Raw genomic sequence first — 16507 nt, forward strand, 5'->3', positions numbered from 1 at the left:
AGCTCCTGCTGAGCAAGGACATATGGCTAGTGCCCTCTCTCTCCAGAGATATTATGAAACATTTTTTTAATATTTTACAGAGATCCAAGAAAATAAACACAAGCTAAGAATGTTGTGAATGGCACATGCTGCTTGTGGGTACATTCTGCTATGTTTTGGGGGATAAGTGTGTATCAACATAGGTAAAGATGTTCCTCCCCTGTATTAACATGCCATCACAGGCAGTTTTTCTGCAGTGGGTACAGTGACAGGGTGACAGGGTGACATGGGCCTTCTTTTCTGTGGACCTTCTAGCATATTTTTTGCTAGCACACTGCTATTTGAGCCAATGAGGTTTTTTTTTTTTTTAAATATTTTTATAAATTCTTTGAGAATTCCATACTTTGTATTTTGATCATACTCATCCATCTCCTCTATCTCCTCCCAGATCCATCCCCTCATTCCACACCCATCCAATGTGATGTCCTCATTTTGTTTTTAAATCCATTGAATTATATTAATGTCATCTAAGAGCTCTTAGGTACGTGGCCATTATCCTGGACTACCAGGAGCACACCCTTAAAGAACACTAACTCTCCTTCTCCCAGAAGCCATCAATTATCAATAGCTCCTCAGCTAGGGGTGGAACTTCCTGCACTCTCCCCATCTCCATGCTGGAATTTTGTCTAGCTTGAGCTTGTTCGGGCCTTGTGAGCACTGTCTCAGCTACTGTACATTCATGTCCTTGTAGACATTCACCACCTTTGGCTCTTACAGTCTCCACTACCTCTTCCACAATGATGGCTGACCTTTGGGAAGAAGGTGTGATATGATACCCTGTCTAAGGCCTGGGCACCCGAGTCACTCTCAGCACCTTGACTTGTGGGTCCCAGTGTCAATCACCTGCAGCAGTAAGGGGCTTCTTGGATGAAGGGTCAGGTATGCTCTAATCGACCGGCATGATGAGAAGCCATTCAGAGTCCATGCAATACCGTCTCGTTAGCAGAGTAAAAGTAGCAGGTTCTTCCCTAGCTATTGTCTTGTCCCATGTCCTTGGCCCTAATAACTGTCCAGCATGGCTACTCTCTGTGGAGCAGCCTTGAGTCTAATAAGAAAGTGACTGCTCCATGCTGCTAGAATTTTTTTTTTTATAAAACTTGCACTTGGGCTCCAACCTTAGGCCATATTTAATGGGAAGGGGACCTTACCAATTGATTTGCCCTAGACAAGGAGAAAGACGTAATTCTCTGGTGCTGCTGCTCTTCCATGGCCTAAAGAGTCCCCATGATGGGACCAGAATGTAATAGCAGGAAGAGAGAAGCAAATGACCTGTGTTGTCAGCAGCAAGCCAGACATCCAGAATTATTGTCCGTGCCTTAAATCAAGTTTGTTATTTTGGTTAAACTGTACCTTGGCATTTTACCCTCAGGGTTTACAGTTGGAACTAATACCTGCTTTGGGGCTCATTTTCAAAGACTAGCTACTCCTCTAAATGCATACTGACAGTAATTAAGGGTTATTATTACATGACTACAGCTCTGCCTCTAAGATGTCAAGAAAGAACTGTTGTGATATTAAATGGAGTGGTCCTCTGTGGTGTGTTGTCTGATAGAAGATGTGAGTACATTTGGTAGGATGTTTGTGTTATAAAATGTTCTAGCTAGAGAGGTGTCATATACTTTTTACAAGGCCTGAGGACCCCCAACCCATGCTTGATTCCATCTTCCCCTCCATGGTAGGCTTGGGACGGAATGTAAGATCCTGGCCTTCTGGAAAACAGTCCTGTCACCAGCTCAAGGATGTCTGCCTGCCTATAGAGAAAAACTCCACCTTCCCAGATTCCATAGCAGCCATGTTTATAAAAGACTTCGAGTTGAGAAGGGAGGCTTCAAAGTCATTACCTTCTGGCTTTTCCCCCCAGATTTCATCATAATACTGTAAGGTTTACTGAGTGTTTTCTTTGCTGGGTCCTGAAAGTACAGTAACAAGCATTTTTAGAAATAGTACGTTACTAGATATTTTAATACGTGGCCTCTAAATTAGTCTATAGAAAAACCATTTTCTTTGCTCTAAGTATGCAAGTGCGAATCCCATTAAATTCCATACGAAGAATTTGAAATTCTCTTGTTCAAATTGCTCCATCGTCAGCCTCGTTCCAGCCACAGCCATGTGGATCCAGACAAGTAACTCCTCTCTGTAAATGAAAAGGCTGGGATCTGCTAGTCTTGTGCCAGAAATGAAAGCTTGCTTTGGAGACCGTAGTTTAGCGCATTTCCTGTGTGTTGTGTCCTCTAACAATAGCCATGCCCTCAGGTTTGGTGTCCGAATATCTTAGAAATGTTGGCTCGTATTAACACTTACAGAAAGGTGACAGCATGGCCAACCCCTCTGTCCCACACGCATCGGGCACGTGGCTGGGCTATACAGGAAGCTCAGGGTCTGCGAGGCATGATTTTGTCCTTGGCACGTGGCTATGGGGAAGTAAGTTGACTTTAACCATCCTTTCCATTTCATCCTGTGATTGACAGCCACAGAAGGCCCAGTGGGTCTCAGGAAGCTCCGGAAACAGTTTCATCCTTTTCTTGCCTCTTTGAGCCTCATCCCTCTGGTGTTCTCCAGAAATTCACCTTCAGTCTCTGACACTGAATGGACGTCTACAGAGTGTGTTCCACTTCTCAGGAGAGCTCAGGGGGGACCTGAGAGCTGTTCAGACAACTGTCATAGTCACTCTTGTGGAGACGGAACCCCAAGAAAGACTGACTGCGCACAATAGATCACACTTAGATTCCCAACACTCTGGTAGCTGATGCAGGAGGATCACCCGTTTGAGGCCAGCTTTTCAGGGAGACACTGTGTGTGGCAGGAGTGGGGGATAATTAAAAGAGTAGCAGAGCCAGGCAGTGGTAGTGCACGCCTTTAATTCCAGCACTCAGGAGGCAGAGGCAGGCAGATCTTTGTGAGTTCGAGGCCAGCCTGGTCTACAGAGTGTGATCCAGGAAAGGCACAAAGCTACACAGAGAAACCCTGTCTCGAGAAAAAAAAGAAAAAGAAAAAGAAAAAAGAGTAGCAGAGAGGACAATTGCAGACATGTGCTTTGCACCCCTGCTCATGACCACAGAAGGGACAGCAGTCCTCGGGGCTCACTCACAATGGCAGTGTCTTCTGTGTAAGCATGGCTGCATAACTCCAGATCTGTCTGTGCTAACGCATTCACTGTCCTTAGATGGGGTAAACCTATAAACATCTGCAGACTTCTTTGTACAGAAAGAACAGACAGCCCTTTCAAAAAACAGAAACACTGAGGCCTGCAAGCAAGACATTAATTCCCAAGGAAAGGACTCAGTTGATCCAAAAATGAAGTTTTATTTAAACAATTTTCCATTTGCAGGTCAACTGCTCGGGAGTATGCCCTGAAAATCATCAAGAAAAGCAAATGTCGAGGCAAAGTGCGTACCGATTGCATTTACTCTTGTGAAGCTAGCATTCAAGGGTAGAGAGAAACAGAAACCGGCTTCTTAACTCAGTACAGCCCAAGAGATGCATTCTGATGGAACAGCGTGACACGTGCTTAGAAAGATGGATGACTGTATACATATTCCTGGAATAAAAGTAGTTGGGATGATTTGATTTCATTTTTTCTCCTCATCTTTGCTTGCTTTATTTTCTTCCCTTGTATTTGTTATCTAAGATTCATTCTGTCATTTTCTAGAAAGTTGTAGTTGTCATGATGGGTCTTGAGTTTAATTATTTTAGAGTCTTCAGAATACTGTTACATTTCACCAAAGTGCATCTCTCTTATCTTCAAGTGGCCATCCTATTTTGAGTTGGTTCCTCATACATTTCAAGCTTATTAAAATGGCTTCTCCCTTGCACAGGAGCACATGATCCAGAACGAGGTATCTATCTTAAGGAGGGTGAAGCACCCCAACATTGTTCTCTTGATCGAAGAGATGGATGTGCCCACTGAACTGTATCTCGTCATGGAATTAGTGAAGGTGCGTATTCTGTTTTTCTTTTAAAAGAAAAAGTACTCCCATTGCCATCTTATAGGCTGGAGATAACTAAAACATGCTAATGTTGTGGTAAAAATGTTAAACTGTCATTTTACAAAGAGCAGTCCTTTTATTTGTTTAAATTTTTATGGATACATTTTATTATCTAACCACTACTTTACTCACCTTGTAAATTATACTGTCTCCAGCTCACAGAATAGAATTTTACCATAGCATGGCTCTTTAAACCAACGGCTTCAACTCATTCCCGGTGCCCTGCTGTATGCTATTAAAAATATGATTAACCTCCCTATTTTTATTGGTCAGCTCACTATAGGCTGATTTTTTGGGGAAGGTGAGACCAAGTAAAATTTGGGAATGAGAAATAGAGACATTTGATGATGCATCTGGGGACAGATCTCAGTCCAGTTGCCAACTGTAAGCTGATCAGTTTACAGCAACGCCTTCAGTGCACTGAACAGCCTTTGTGTGAATTCTCTCTGCATAACTAAGATGTCTCAACTAGGGGAGAAAGTGTCCTGTCTGGGCCAGAAAGAACTGTCTTGGGGGCTGGAGCCTAGGTGACCAGGATAGCACCTGGGTCTTTGCAGGCTCTCACATACAGCCACACGTGTCCTGTTGTCTAAGGGTGAGGGGTTCAACTAAACCACAGAGAACATTCCACCTCTTCCCATGGCTCAGAAACAAACTTCCTACCTGTGTGACAGCCCCATCTTTGAGAAACAGAAGCAGAGAGACAAAACATTTGTTTAGGTTTGTTTGTGGAAGAACCATTGCTTGCCCAACGGTGAGAGAAATTTCCAGGGAGGAAATTGCACAGGGACAGAGATGCCAGGGTGGTTTGTGAAACCTGAAACCTGACAGCCTCCAAGGCTATGTTTTGTTTTTACTGTTTTGAAAGGGGAAATTAAGTTGCTCACTATGTAGTGACATACGAATGCATTTGGGCTCTGGGCGCAGCTGTTTCGTAGTCAATATTAAAGAATGATGTAAATGCTTTTGGTAAAGCACACCCAAACTCCCTGATAGGACTTCAAATAAGATCAACCTAATGTTGAGCCCCAAACCATTGTTTGATCAAGCAGTGATAAATTATAAAGGAACACAGAAAACAAAAATTCAGAAGAACAATAGTTCTAGAAACCTTTCTGTGGTGTCCCCGTCTTCCCCTCCCCCCTCCTTGTCTTTCTTGTCTTCAGAACAGGCTGTGGGTCCCATTTTCCATTCCTTACAGAGAAACACATTATTGAAAAAGAAAGCTCAACACCCACTCCAAGAGAGCTAAATGTAGCAAGTCAAAGCGAGAGAGAAACAGCAAGTGTTTTGCACGTGTCTTAATAATTTCAAAGGCAGGAGAACATTCTGTTAAGGATCAAGTTTGCAGAAAGCACCTGTCTTTCTGGGGGAGTTTTAGGACTATGAATTTGCACTTCACTAGCAGTTGGTGTGTGGCAGGTAGCACCTGTCACCAGCGTCCCTCAACATGAGGCTTCTCAGAGGGAAGCCAGCTCCACCTCCTCTTCCCTGGTGAGGGGCTGTGGAGACAGCCACATGTCTGCTGTTGGAGATTAGACACTGCTCTTTTTAAGCTTAGGATAAAATGTCAATATCTTTCATACGGAGGAGAGAAATCGCCAGAGTCTTTGGTCTTTTGAAAGGCAGTAGCAGAGAAAGCCCCGAGGAGCCCCCAAATTCTAGTCCATCCTTCATATCCTTTCCGGTTTGTCAGTCCCCTCGACAGGCAGCCCATCAGTCCGTCTGTCAATACCCAACTCAGCCAGCTGCTCTCTTCCAGGGTGGGGACCTTTTTGATGCCATCACTTCCACTAGCAAATACACAGAGCGAGATGCCAGTGGGATGCTGTACAACCTGGCCAGTGCCATCAAATACCTGCACAGCCTGAACATCGTCCACCGTGACATCAAGCCAGAGAACCTGCTGGTAAGAGGAAAGCCATCCTCTGGCATCTTGACACCCAAACTCTCCTTAATGAATGGACATTCCCCCACTTTTTTTCCCTCTTCTTTCTTTTTAACTATTTGCTTCTTGGGTTCATTTCTACTGTACTCGATTTCTCTTTAAGGTGATCTATGAGAGCTCTTACACCCTCAAGAACATTTGACTTCTTAAAAATGGGAACAACATTCTGAAAAAAAAAATCAAAAGCTGGCTGCCATTAACATCATGGGCTAGGACCAAATAGGGAATGGGATCATTTCCATGGCTGTGCTAGTATTCTTCTAATAGAAGAGAAAGGAAATCCTTGTGTGCGGAGGGAAGGGAGGGATCATGTGTGCATCCACATGTGTGCACAGACGTGGGTGTGATTGAGTGATGACCTGAGGTCCATGTGTGTGTGTCCAGAGTCTTCCTTTCCAGCCTCCACCTTACTTTGTGTGACAAGGTCTCTCACTTAATCCAGAGCCCACCCTCAATGATTCAGCAAGTCTGTCTGAGCTAACCAGCAGCAAACCCAATTGTCCACCTGTCTTTACCTCCCTGGTTCTGGGGTTACAGGCGTGCACCATCATGCCTGGCTTTTATGCAAGTACTGGGGATGCAGACTCAGGTCCTCATGCTTGTACAGCAAACACTTTATTGACTGAGCCATGTCCCTGCCCACCAGGATTTCTTTTACTATCCCAGCTCTGTGTCTTAATGATATAGTCTAAAACCAAAGAGAAAGGAACTATAAGAAGTAGATGTTATCACTTCAACACAAAAAACAATCATGGAAAAGGTATTTTAGAAAATGGGTTCTGTGGGATGCGGCTCAGTTGGTAATGTGTTTGCCTAGCATTCAAAAAGCCTTGGGTTCTGATCTCCAGCAATGCATAAAGCCAGGTATGGTGGTACAAGCCGGTAACGCCAGCATTTTGTAGATAGGAAAATGGAATGACCAGATGTTGAAAGCCAACCTTGGCCATTTAGGGAGTTTAAAACCAGCCTGTACTACTTGACCCTGTCTAAAACAAAACAAAGCAGATAACAGCCCAAAGCCCTGATGTCTTTCTTTTCTTTCTAACTATTTGCTTTGCTGTTTATAATTGCCCTGAGTCCTCCTTGCCAGCAAACGAGGTTCCTTCTCTAGTCTACTTGCTGACGGTACAGGTAGTCTAGATGGAAGCCGAAACTAGGTAGGAGGAGCTATACTGGGAAACATGGAGTGGCATAATTTTTACTGATTCTTCAGACTAGAAACTGAAAATGATATTTCTCCCATCCACCCAAAGATGGTCTTTTTTTCTCTTTTGTGTTCCACTTCTGAGCATATTTAAAATGCCAATTTCTGGGCCTGAATTTAACTCTACTAAATCAGAAATTGATGTCTGGTGATGGGATACAGAAAAACACACTGCAAGCCAGCTGCCTGAGGGGATCAGACTGCATATGAGTGCCAGGTGTGGTAGCACACACTTTTAATGTCAGCATTGGGGAGGTAGAGGCAGGAAGATCTCTGGGAGTTGGAGGCCAACCTGGTCTAGATTGTGAGTTCCAGGACAGCCAAAGCTATATAGTGACACCTGTAGCATGAAACCTAATTGGTCTTAATAAGAACCCAGAGCCAGACATCGGGGTAAATTCTGAAAGGTCAGAGAGATAAGGGAACAAGCCACAGCCACCTCTCAGCTCACCCACTCCTCATCTGAAAGAGCTGAGCTCCTTCCTCCTCCGGCCTTACATTCCTTTCTCTGCCCTGTCACATCACTTCCTGTCTCAACCTCCCTAGGGCTGAGATTAAAGACATGAGATCCCAAGTGCTGGGATTAAAGGTGTGTGCCGCCACTGCCCGGCTGCTACGGCTAACCAGTGGCTGGCTTTGCCCTCTGATCTTCAGGCAAGCTTTATTTGTTAGAGCATACACACAATCACCACAGAGACCCTGTCTCAAAAAATTAAAATCTCAAGGGTATCTTAACTCCCACTTCACAAATAAAAGCTAATGAGGGAGGTCTGCTCCTAGAGAGAGGCACTCACATGTTCAGCCTCACATTAGGAGCTTTTACAAATACCTATTATCTTGTTTCAACCCCACCGCCACCATGTGGAGTAGATTCTTTAACTCCTCCAATTCACAGGTGAAGAAACTGGGTGCCTAGAATTTAAATGGCTTGCCCAAGGTTATAATATAATATCCAAGTAGAAAACTCAAGATCTCAACTGAATTCTGCACTCACAAAGGCCCTAGACAGCAGTGTGCTCTGAGTTAGGAGACTAATCATGTGCCACTGCGGGCCAGGTCCCATGCCAGGGAACTAGACACATTCCTTCATGGAGTTGACATTCAAGCATAAAAGACAGGCATTCAAGAAATAAATATGCACACAATTAGCTCTTTGCAATTACGTCGGTAATCTTGTAGCGGCTGGCTCATGCAAGCAGCTGAGGTCAAATGGCAGAGGTCTGACTTAATTGCACCTCAAATTCCAAATCTCTGAGCAGCCTAAACATTCTCTCTGCATAGCTGCCTCCATAAACTGCAGCAATTTTCTGTCATCCACAGTCATTACCCCTGTATCCTGATTCACACAGCATTGCCTCACGGGAACAGACTTACAAGCAGGGCTTTGTTAAGTAACTTCTCTAGGCTCCAAACCTCAATGATCAGAAAGTTAGGCTTCATTTCCCTTCACAGTGCAGTTTTGGGGCATCCATTGTTTACTTGTTCCTCACCAGACCATTGTCTATGTCTGTAAATGCCTTCTATGGTTACACAGCAGTGAGACTGCTTTTTTTTTTTTAATTATAATTTGCAGGATATTTTTAAATACTGTGCTCATTGGAACATACTTTAACTTAAATGAACCAGAAAGGAAGTATGTATACTCTCTCCTCTTTTTCTTCCCCTTTTCTGCTTTGATTTGGAATATATAAGGAAACTATTGCAGGTATTCACAATTCTTTCAAATATCTACATGAAAAATGAATAGATTCACTTCCCCAGCATAGTGGCTTCTTGCTGTGAGATGTGGTTGGTGCAGGGTTTTTTTTTAGGGATAAATCTATCACAGAACAAATAGGAAAGCAGAGCGTATTTAGGGGATGAAGATGACATTTCTAATTACGAATGAGATCCCTCTTGATTCCAAATGCTGTTGAGCTCTCCATGGGAATAGGAACAAGCCATTATAGGGGCCACTTCTTCACATACTTAGAATTTACAAAAGCCACGGAGCTCTGCTTTAGTGCTGTCCTGTTCTGTGACCTTGAAAAAGCTCTTTAATCCCCCCAGGCCTCCTTCGCCAGGATTTTATGTCAGGTCCTTTCCTTTTTATATACCTTTTACTAGTGGCAAAAAAAAAAAAAAAAAAATTAAAACTGCCTCACAGTAACATTGTACATAAGAAAATAAGAAAATGCCATCTTTCATCTTTTATTGGCATTGCCTTCAAATTTTTACTATTCACCATCTATAATGTTTTTCTGTTTTATGGCAAAACATAGATCTTTAGATTATCTTCAAAAGGTGTCTCAGTAAAATTAGTATAAAACTTAGAATGTATTTACTGCCTACAAGTAAACTTAACAAATACATGCAAATCCCTCACTCCACATTCTGCTTTATTTCATTAAGAGACCCCAAAATCCTTCTGAACTGTTGCATTGTTAACAAGTCCTTTGCTAGTTAAATGTTTGATTGAGAGTTTTGTAGCTAGCATAGTGACTTTTATAATCGTCAAGTACAGATTTCATTTTATGTAGTGTAATTGGGTATACAGAATTCTGGCATGTTTTACTTTTAACTCTAACAGCAACAAATACTAAAATGTAGCATAGCTTTAAAGCTCTGTACTGATCATGTAAATGATCGATCTGTGTTTGATAAGGTCAAAGTGTTTTAATGAGAAAACGTGGCCCCCCCTGTTGCAGTGTGTTCTGCTACTCTTTAGGTGAGAACTGACAACTGACCCAGTAAGAACAGAATTTAGAAATTGACTTTTGCATCAACTTTAACATTTTTCCTCCATGTGATCCATGTTCCTATTTGCTTTACTTGTTATCAAACCTGGTACATAATAATCAAAGAGATAGAGGACAAATGGGTGACAGAGAGGATGTGACAATCATGGAGTGAGGCCACTTCTCAACTCCTTAGTTACACAAAGGAGTCACCTCGTCTCCCCTATAAAACTCTCTGAGGGCAGAGATGGCAGTAATCCCCCAGCTTCACTCCTGCATGTGACCAGTATGCATGCAACCAACAAGACAGATTATGATTAAAGGGACTGTTTCAAAAATAAAAGCTGTTTGCTGGACACAGCAGGGCCATGGAACACTTGAACACACAGTGGCTGGGGCTGTGTACACAGGACCTGCACTTGAACATGCCAGCCAAAAATCCCAGCATGCATGGGGAGGGGCTCAAGAAATCTCACCCCTACCTGAGGAGCTATTGGCAGTTGATGGCTGCTGGAGTAGGGAAAGTCGGTTTGATCCAGTGAAGCCAGCCCTGAGAAGCTAAATGTTGCAGTAGCTTGTCCTGCACACCCATGCACATGCTGGCATCACCAAGTGAACTCAGAATGTATGGAGTCGGCAGGGGAGAGCGGGTGCTGGGCAGGAGAAGAATTGGAAGGAGAGAAAATGGGAGGTAGGTTTGATCAAAATGCATTATATACATGCATGAAATTATCAAATAATAATAAAAATATTTTTTAAAAAAGGAAAATAAGCTCAGCTTTAATATATGAAGTTTTTAGGGGTGACCAATAGATGGTAAAGTCCCCTGGAAATATAACTCACCCATCACAACTACTGTTTCTTTTAGGAAATTGATGGGTCTTTAAAAAACTACATACACCTCACAAAATTTAGTCTTTACTGGCAAAAATTTAAGTAAATCAATGGGTTTTTTTTTAATAATATAAAAGTAAACAGGTTGTCTTCAACTTTTTAAAAAAGTGTATGCATAGAGCCATCTTTCTCCCTAACTCTGTAGGGAGATATAGATGATCTAGATATAGATATTGAGGTATCCATATATAGATAGAGATCTGCAGATAAAGGTAGTTCCTCAGAGAATCTGCTTCTCTCTCAGGACTCTCTGCTCAAATGCTCGTGCGACTCCACAATGCTCATGGAGTGGCATGTGTGCTCCAGTCCTTCTCTCTGTCCTCAATGGATGTCTTCCCCAAGGCCAGGATCCGTTTGTATTCTGTGACCCCTTAGTTTCCACCCAAGACAATACTAGACTCAAGAGATAAGGAACGTCCTTCTGTCTCAAACCCAAGACTGTCAATCGCCATCTAATCCATTTAGATGTGGTATTATTAGCATTGTTAGAGACAGTGAATACAGTCAGAGGTGGTCTACAGGCCATGGACAGAATGTCACCAGTGGATATGTACTTGAAAAATGGAAAAAGAGCAAGGAAAGTTCTGGAAGTCGCACCCATAGTGTGAAGACTCTAGCTGGGTTCAGTTATTTCTTATTTATAGTGATCTGACTTTCCTAATATTTTTTCTACAATGATATATGGGCTATTAATTGTGTGACTAAAATCTGATGAATTTTTTAAGAATTGCTGTGATATTAAGTTCCATTGGTTTGGGCAAAAATCCTAGGATCCTATTCCTAACAGGATCTGGAATGTACTCCTGCAGCTGCATGGACCCTGTTAGATAACTTCATGATGATTTAAATTGGGAGTGAGAATCGGGTTTCCTGAGGTTTCCGCTCACGGCTTTCCCTTCCCGGATATCACCAGTGTGTTGCTTGGGCAGGGGATTTTATTTCTCTTTATATTGAAATCTCTCCCACTGCATATTCCTTTCCGACCTGTATCAAGTTCTTATCAAAGTTCATTATTTTATTTAACTCATGGTTCTAAAATATTTGACATCTGGGAATAAATTTTTTTATTCTCCTTAGTGCTCCCCCCCACCGAAGAAGTCTAACTTAAGACATAAGTATAGTCATAAAGTACATTTTACAAAATAATTCCCCACTTAAGTGTTACTCTCCTTTGCTTCTTAAGGATTAAAGACTTAAATTCAAACCATTTCTTAAGGAGCGTTGTGAGGGCCATATGCCACGGCTTCAGGAAAATCAGCCTCTTTTTAGAGGGACTCCATATATAATAAAAGGTAAATTGACCCCTTCTCATGGCTTTGTCCATTTCACGCTTCTTCGTCAAGTCTATTTGGTGAAATCATTGTTAGTTCCTACTGAGCCCCTCTGTGAAACTATTTCCGTGGTTACTAACGATCCACTGGCCATCATTCCAGCAGGACTAGCCTTGAATTTGTAGCAACTCTGAGAGCTGTGTGACTTCCAAAACATCTGGTTTATCAGTCAGCTTTTCCTCCCCCATAAGAAAAATCTCAGAAACCACTAGACCAGGCTCAGGTTATCTGTGAGTTTTCATATTTTATGGTCACTGCTGCAGTTTTATGAGTCTATATTAATTTTTTTTTTCAAAAAAACTTTCCCAAGTGGTCTCAGCTTCCCATCCAAGGGAAGTAAGCAAATGCCCAAATACCTACTGTTCAACAAGATACAACTAACACAAAACTCCAGATAGCCCAAAAAGATACAAAAATAAGACCACCTTGGAAAACCAATACCAGCATCCCCCAAATCTCTATGCTGAACCTTCAGTATATTGATCCCCGGTAGGGCATGCCCTCGACTTCTCATTGAAACCTTTTTCATAATTGTTGTTATTTGACACATTTAGTATGTCAAATCATGAGATGTCTTTATGGCCATATAATAAACCCATATAATAAACTCCTCTGACTACAGCCATCTGTGATGGTGACAAGAATGGCTTACCAAACACTGGCAGTCTTTATGGTAATAGGATACATATGGCAGCCCACGATTATGTGTAGCTGCATTCAATTAGTGTTGTACAATTACACAGTTTTATTGCTTAGTTAAAACAGTGAGAGCAATACATGCTGGGTAATTTGCACTAATCCCCGTCTTTTTAATAGCCCCTCGGTGTTTAAAATGTGGGGGAACAGCTATAGTATTTAAGGGGCCTGGGATGAATGTTAAATTATACCTCATGTTGTGAGCTCTTTGGCTGACAATTAATGTGCTCCCGCTAAACGTGTGGGTCATGTTTTATAGAGGCTCTAACATGCAGTTGTGGCAAAACGTTCCCCCTCTACCAGAGCCCGACTCAGTAGGTTAGGTTGTCAGGGTCTGTGCTTACAGTCTGCTTAACACCCTTTCTGAAAAAATGGTCACGATATGGAGAGCTGCCCCCCCCCACCCCACCAAACCCTTAGAACTCATTCTGAGACTTGCTATTTTTTGGTAAGTGTGTGTTTTGTTTTGGGAAACTCAAGGGCAACTATAAATTTTATTTTTAAGTACGTGTGTTCACATGAGCACAGTGCCCATAGGGGTCAGAAAAGGATGTCAGGTGCCCTGGAGCTGGAGTTACCCACAGTTTTGAGCCACAAAATCTGGATGCTAGGAATTGAACTTGGGTCCTTTGGAAAAACAGAAAGTGCTTTTAATGGCTGATCCATTTCTTCCACACCGAGGCTTAACATATCAAATGGGAATTTGTGAGCAACCTTCATGTTTTTGAACCTTTAATTAAATCCTTGGTTCCATGTGAATCTAGGGTTGCCCTAGAAATATTGTGTAGAGGTAGTTTGGGGAGTATATGTTGTTCTTGAACACATGCATACACCACAAACAAATAAATTGAGCAAGTTGTGATTTCTCTTAAATAAAGTTTTAATTACATATGCATGGTGGCGGTGGCACACTCCTTTAATCCCAGCACTCAGGAGGCAGAGGCAGGTGGATCTCTGTGAGTTCCAGGTCAGACAGGTCTACAGAGCGAGTTCCAGGACAGCCAGAGCCATACAAAGAAACTGTCTCAAAAAACGAAACATCAACAACAAGAATTCATGCCCTCTGGTTGTGGCCAGCACTCCTACTGAGCCCATTTGTGAGAATTTCCATGTGCCACATAAGAAAGGGGCGCTCCCGTTGGATGAGAGCAAACACAGACTGCGTTCTCCTCCATCCCTCTCCCAAAGTGTTGACAGAGGAAAACCCCCAGCCACCTTGTTTCCTGCCTGGCCTGCCTATAAGTTAAACAGAATTCCCAACTAAAGGCCTGGACTTGTATTCATTCACCTGCAAAAACGTTTTGTTGAAGCCTTCGTAGAGGACTCATGTCCTGAAATGTTTCCAATTACATAGAGTTGGCCTTTTGTCTGTCCTGACTGAGTATAACTTGAGTCTCTTTGTGCTCATGATAATCACAGTTTTCAATGATTAAAAAAAAAAAAAGCAGGGGGAGCTGCACATGTATGTGATTAAAGAAATAAAAAGGATAGAAAATTATAGCTTCAATATATTTAAATGTTATGCAGTTTGTGGAAGTATTAATAATTTAAAGGATGCCTCCATTATTTTTAAGTAGCATTTTTGTGTTTTCTTTTCCTTTTGCTTGTTGGGTTTTTTTTATTTTTCGATGCTGGGGGTTGAACCCCAGTCTTTACATTTTCCTTAGTTTCAACTACATTGTTCATCCATATTAAATATAATTTGTATGCAGTTAGACAGAATTCCTATTAAAATGCAATCATTAGTAACCCTCCTCCTGTGAGGAAATTAGAGAGTCATATTCAGAACCACAACAGGCCTCTGAAGACTGGGTCCTCCAACATCTGGTTTTGTCAAACTTTTGAATAAAGCTAGGTGATACAGATACTGTGTTTAGGGGTGGGAAGCTTCCTGTATAAATGGGGTTGAATATATCATAACATGCTCAGCTTTACAAAGGACACATCGTGAATGCTCGGACCCCACAGAACATCAAAGCAAGAGGGTATTTTGCAATTTAGAAAAGTTATTGGTACCAAAATGGAATTCAGGAGGTAAACAGCTCTGGTCTATACGGGAAATGAACTAGACAGCCAATCTCCATGTTCCCATCTCAGGTTTCCTTTCATGAAAAACATTTGCTTATTGTTTGGATGGCCAAAACGGCTGGCATGATAACGTTTAGGCTGGAGAAGCTATTGTGTTTCAGAGATCTGGTGCCTCTAAGTGCTAACTTAAACCCTCACAGCTGCTGCTTTATTAAGTAAAGATAGTGCTACCCCAAAGGACAACTGGCTGTCTTTGTCCCAAGTAATTGCAGGTAATTGTCCAAGTCTTTGGATGCCTACCGAGGGCAGGCCAGACTTGATCAGGATCCATAACCCTAGAGACGACATGAGCAGTTTGGACAAAATGAGGACAAATCATTTCTAGGCAGAAATAATTTCTATGCAGTCTCCCGAGAGAAGTAGATCTGCCTCTGCCAAAACAGTCAAGGCCAATTGGTCATCTCTGCCCCTGCAGCTGCTGCTGGCCAAACATCTGCCCCAGGGCTTCAGTGGAATACAGCCCTCAGAGGGAGCATGCAGTGGTGCTCCTCCTGTGCGGAGATGTAGCCTGCTGTGCAAAAGGCCCATTTGGCTTCAGCAAGTGGTAACAGGGATGGGCAAGCTTCAGCTTGCTGGATAAATCACCTTGATGAATATAGAATACTTGGCCATTTCTTGGGAGGATCTCTTGAAGATTGCTCTTGCAATCTGGAAATAGACTTGTATTGCAGTGTTCTCTGTCTTACTGATTCCAGGAGAGGACACTGAGTTAGAATTCTGTATCCTTTGTCATCAATGAAGTTGTTTGAAAAAACATGTCCTTTTGGTTTGATCTGGGACTACCACTAAGGAGTTTACATATTTGCCTAAGAGGCACAAGTCTGCTTGTTTTGATTTGTTCGGAGGAGGACTGCAGACTTACGGCCCTAATAAGGAAAGCTGGGCCGAGTGCTGACTCCACACCCAATAAATCTTTCCAGATTGCCACAGGTGAAATGAAATGTGAACATGCTCTTCAATTATTAATAAAAAATATAAATAGATCTTGCTGGAATTGTGGGGCACTGGAAACAAAGTGTTTTAATATCTGTGTGGATGTTTTGTTCTATTACTGAAGGGTGGCATGTGGGAGTGAAGGGGCTGTTTTCACAAATGGTAAATTCAAAGTCAAAGACTTTCTGGTATTCCTTTTGTGGAAAACATCAAATGCAGATAGGTAGAGGGAGAAATCTTCATAATTGCTTCCCAGAGTAGGAATAAGTGCTGAGATATTTCAGACTTTGGTCCTTAAATGTATTTTAGTGGACAGATACAAAAGACTTTGGTCCTTACATGTCTTTTAGTGGACATATACAAAAGTCTTTGGTCCTTAAATGTATTTTAGTGGGCATGTACAAAACAACCTGAAGCCCTAGCCTCGTTTCCCAAGTATAATTCATTTCAATAAATATGACCCTACATTAACATTTAATTTGCTTTTACATTTATTTATTGTATGTGTGTGTATTTATATGTGAGTGAGTGTGTGTTTGTGTTTGTATAGTGTGAGCATGTATATGTGAGTATATGTATATGTGTATGTCTGTGTATGTATGTATGAGTGTGTGTGTATGTATGTGTGTTTGCATGAGTGTATATGTGTGTATGTGTGTGAGAGAGTGTGT

At 42.1% G+C, this 16507-nt stretch overlaps 1 protein-coding gene across 5 annotated transcripts in view; it reads left to right on the forward strand.

The window, feature by feature from the left end:
• Positions 1-16507, forward strand: part of Dclk1 (doublecortin like kinase 1) — a 297316-nt gene that overhangs the window by 242107 nt on the left and 38702 nt on the right. For all 5 annotated transcript variants that reach the window (XM_036190697.1, XM_036190696.1, XM_036190695.1 and 2 more), the window contains 3 exons: positions 3368-3425; positions 3855-3974; positions 5788-5934. In XM_036190697.1, coding sequence (XP_036046590.1) covers positions 3368-3425; positions 3855-3974; positions 5788-5934 — 325 coding nt within the window. The remainder of the gene's footprint in view (positions 1-3367; positions 3426-3854; positions 3975-5787; positions 5935-16507) is intronic.

Source organism: Onychomys torridus, chromosome 6 (assembly GCF_903995425.1).
Source record: "Onychomys torridus chromosome 6, mOncTor1.1, whole genome shotgun sequence".
Lineage (NCBI taxonomy): Eukaryota > Metazoa > Chordata > Mammalia > Rodentia > Cricetidae > Onychomys > Onychomys torridus.